This window comes from Fulmarus glacialis, unplaced genomic scaffold (assembly GCF_000690835.1).
Source record: "Fulmarus glacialis isolate BGI_N327 unplaced genomic scaffold, ASM69083v1 scaffold36150, whole genome shotgun sequence".
Taxonomy (NCBI): domain Eukaryota; kingdom Metazoa; phylum Chordata; class Aves; order Procellariiformes; family Procellariidae; genus Fulmarus; species Fulmarus glacialis.
Window position 1 is genome coordinate 1 of NW_009186460.1, and position 4,226 is coordinate 4,226.

Consider the following 4,226-nt stretch of genomic DNA (forward strand, 5'->3'; position numbering starts at 1 on the left):
GGAGGGTGACGTACTGCGCCTGCGCTACCGGCCGTTTGCCGCCGCGGCGTGCGGGCGAGAGCCCCCTGGCTCTCCGACAGCGCCTCCCGACGCGGCAGCGTGCGGGGCTCTCCGCTGCCTCGGAGCGAGCAACCGAGGCTGCAATACGCGGGCTGGGCTAGGAGCGGAGGGTATTGACCCCTGGTGCTGCACTGGGGACTTTGACACAAGGTTCAGCGCCGGGCTGAGTGAGGAGCTGTCTGCCGGTATATGCGTGGGGAGGAACGGCCCCCGACGACAGCCAGAGCGGAGAGACGGATGTTACCGCCGCCGTCCGCGATCCTTTTCCAGCGGGTCTTTACGCTTACTGCCTGTAGTACAGTTGCCTGTTGAATAGCTGCTGTGGCCAGACTTCAGGGATTGAAGCGTCTGATGTAAAAGTGACAGGTAGTTCTTTTATAAGCTGTCTACACTAGTTGAAAGGGAATTTCTGCTAAGTGTAACCCTCACCTCCCCTTGGTGTTGCTTTGGCTACCTTGTGTCACGTGCAAAGACACTGTGAGCAGGTTATAGTAAACAAAAGACAACCAGGATTTAATGAGCTACAAGACTGAAGTGTTAGTATGCTCACCCAAATCCAAGTGCCTCAATGTTGCCACGTTTCTATCTAGCGGGTTAGTTTTTCCTTCTGAGTTTTGCAACATTCTTAGATTACTGTTGTTTTTTATTCTTGCATCTGCATCTCAAAAAACAGAACCTTACCTCTGTCTGCATGTTTACCTTTACTGTGCCTGTTTCTATTCTATGTACACCCCAGCTCTATCCAACTTAGCAATTTCCTCAAGCTGTACAGAAAATCTAGGTCCTGAATCACAGGCAGCTGAAGCTCCAGGAGGAGTGAGGGGTTACATGAGGTGAAAGTAAACTGATGCTAGATCATACTTACTAAAGGGAAGAAAAAAAAATGCGTGTCGAGAAATAGAGCAATTCTACTTCAATGCCCAAAGACAAAACAATGGAAATAACTGCATTTTCACCTTTTTGAAATAACAGTCCATAGAAATAAAGGCTATGATGAACACAGTTTAATTAAGAATTATAGCCATAGTCACCTTACATCTCAGAACATGAATTCAGTATTCCAACCGTATAAAGTTCCACATCCATACTTTCTAGAACGAGGAAGGGAAAAGATATGATAGTCTTTAATGCTTACATGATTTCCAAGATGCAAAATATTAGTGAAAACAGTAGTATCCTTTTTGCATACTATGAAGGTAGTGCTTACTGCCTTTAGCAAGAGAAGGGATTATAAATAAAAGTATCTGAACATTAGGGGAAGGGAAAAACTATATCCAAAGTGTTTCACAGAATTAATGCTTTCAAACAGTACTTCAACCCAGTAGAAGAGCAACAAATCCCCAAAGGTTTCATTTTCAGGAGTGTAAGACATTCGAAGCAGGAGTGTAACTTGACATATATGGCAGTTAACTACACATACACATGGAAATCCACCTTTTAAAAACAAACAGCATTTATAGTGTTTGATTCCCTTATACACAGGCACAAACTTTGCTAGCTTGTCTTGTCTTTCCTTTCTAGAACTTAATGAGACTGTGCAATACTGGAGCAGTAGTCTAAAATATCCTGTATAGTGAATTCCATAGTAATTCCTGATCCAGGATAGCAGCGAGCTATCAGCCCTTCAAAGTGCTTGTATTGTCGTATAAACTCATCTTGCATGGAATGCCACACAACCTGCCAAAGAAAGCAAACTTTAGGAAATGTCAACTGGCACAATACACTATATGTGAACTACAAAACACTGGCTTATTAACTGATTCTCAGTTCAGGTGTCATTTTAAAACTAAAGCTTGCTAACAACAAAATCAGTAAATTGAGTTGCTGCATTAAAAAAATTAAGTTTAAGATCTTTAATGTTTACAGGACTCCTACTGAATCTGCAAAGCAGAAAATGGTAAAGAAGAGGAAGTTGCCCTTACCCTCTAAAAAGGTATTGCTTTTGTCTTTAAAGAAAACATCCTGAACCAGAACACTGCTACTAATTCACGTTTCAGACTTTAAAAAGCTGTTAATACATGCTTAACTCTTAAATCTACTTATCATTTACTCCAGTGAGAAAGTTTACAGAGTATAAGAAAAAACTTAAATAATATAACTACCAGAAAAGATGTAATTGAAAGTATATTCTGCTATAGTGTACCAGCTGAATTTCATATTAGGTTAACAGTTCATTTAAATCTAGTTCTCCCTACTTCCAGTATATTTTGCAGAACAGAGACCACCCATTAATGGACACCTAGAGAATCATGAAGTTTCTTTCTGAACTCTATCTCTACCAGGACAGTTCAAATCAATGTTACAACAACTAGCATCAGAGCGGGGTTATAAAAAACTCAGCTCAAAATTCGTGGTTTTTCAGATTTACGCTGAAGCTAGGCACTTCTCACAGAATACATATGCAAAAGCAGTAAGGGCCTTTGTGTAAACATTACAAGGTTTTTAAGCCATGATTTAGTTTACCTGAAGTAAGTTTTCTTCTTCACAGAGATGTTTATCTACCTTCTTGTAGAGATTATCCAATCCCTTCTTCACTTCCTTACCGGGATATTCCTTTATAACTTTACGAAGCTCTTGTTTATTAAAAGCCAGTTGATAGCTTACTTCCTCTTCTCGTATACCTTGTGCCACACGAGCTTCAACACCTTCAAAAAAATGCTGACAAACAATAACAGCATTAATGATTATCACAAATCTAAACTAATTAACTTAATCTGACAAGCGTATGTGCAGTTAAGTCATGATTCTTCTTGATGATTGTTGTATGTTCCCCCATTTTTGTTTTTTTAATTGGGCATGAAGTAGTGCTCAGCCATAAACATTAAAGCACAGCCCAACAATACAGCACTCCGTAAGTACTAGTGTAAAAATGAAATCAATAATTTCTAGAAGCAATCAAGCTTTTCTTTGCAACCTTATAACTAATAATTGAATCAGCCTCAAAATCCTCAATGAGGCCATAGCTTGGGAAAATACTGGATCTTTCGGATGAACTGAGTAAGCATCTGAATAGGAATTTCTCTGCTTAAACCATAATTACACAACAGCAATATTTGTTCCTAATTGCCCTCTCTTCTCACTGCCCCGCACCAGTTGGCTCAACATAATAAAAATGGAGGGAAGTATGCCTATGAACATGCATGTAGAGCCACATGGAGTTAACTTTCTTTACAGCAGCCCATACGGTGCTGTGTTCTGGATTTGTGGCTAAAACAGGGCTGATAACACACCAATGTTTTGGTTATTGCTGAACAGGTCAAACCTGGCCAAAGGGTATTCCATCGCATGTAACATCATCCTCAGCTATAAAAATCAGGGTTAGAGAAGGGGGCGGGAGTGGTGGTTGTCTTCAAGGTGGCTTTGCTTAGAAACTAGCTGGGCATCAGTCTTCTTGTGGGAGGTAGTGAGTAACTGCCTTTGTGTCACGTTGTTGGTTTTTTTTTCCTCTCTCTCCCCTTCACTGATTAAACTGTCTTTATCTCCACCCCAAAGTGTTCTCACTTTTGCTCTTCCTATTCTCTCCCATGTCCTGCTTGGAGAGGGGAGAGTGAGCAAGCAGTTAGTTATGTGGCAGCTTAGGTGCTGGCAGAGTCAACCCACAACAAGTGGGAAGCAGCACTAAAGCATTTTAATTTTCAAAAAGAGAATACATCTCAGACTTTTCAGAAAATGAATGGCTGAACTCCTGCTTATAGAAAAAGCAATGAACAGTGGAAAACATTCAATGGGCAGAATCATAGGTTGGAAAAGACCTTAAAGATCATGCAGTCCAACCGTTAACCTAGCACTGCCAAGTCCACCACTAAACCACGTCCCTAAGAACCACATCTACACATCTTTTAAATACCTCCAGGGATGGTGACTCAACCACTTCCCTGGGCAGCCAGTTCCAATGCTTGACAACCTTTCAGTGAAGAAATTTTTCGCAATATCCAATCTAAACCTCCCCGGCACATTTCCTCTCATCCTATCGCTTGTTACTTGGGAGAAGAGACCAACACTCACCTCGCTACAACCTCCTTTCAGGTAGTTGTAGAAAGCAGTTAAGGTCTCCCCTCAGCCTCCTTTTCTCCAGGCTAAACAATCCCAGTTCCTTCAGCCGCTCCTCATAAGACTTGAGCTCTAGACCCTTCACTAACTTCATTGCCCTTCTTTGGACACGCTCC

At 41.4% G+C, this 4,226-nt stretch overlaps 1 protein-coding gene across 1 annotated transcript; it reads right to left on the bottom strand.

Annotated features, from left to right (window-relative positions):
* Positions 1-1,384: 1,384 nt before the first annotated feature.
* Positions 1,385-2,718, bottom strand: LOC104084155 (exocyst complex component 1-like; the record flags this gene model as incomplete). Its single annotated transcript, XM_009587895.1, has 2 exons — positions 1,385-1,737; positions 2,524-2,718. Coding segments are annotated over 2 exons (348 nt in total), but the record flags the coding sequence as incomplete, so codon positions are not given.
* Between the last annotated feature and the right edge of the window lie 1,508 nt (positions 2,719-4,226).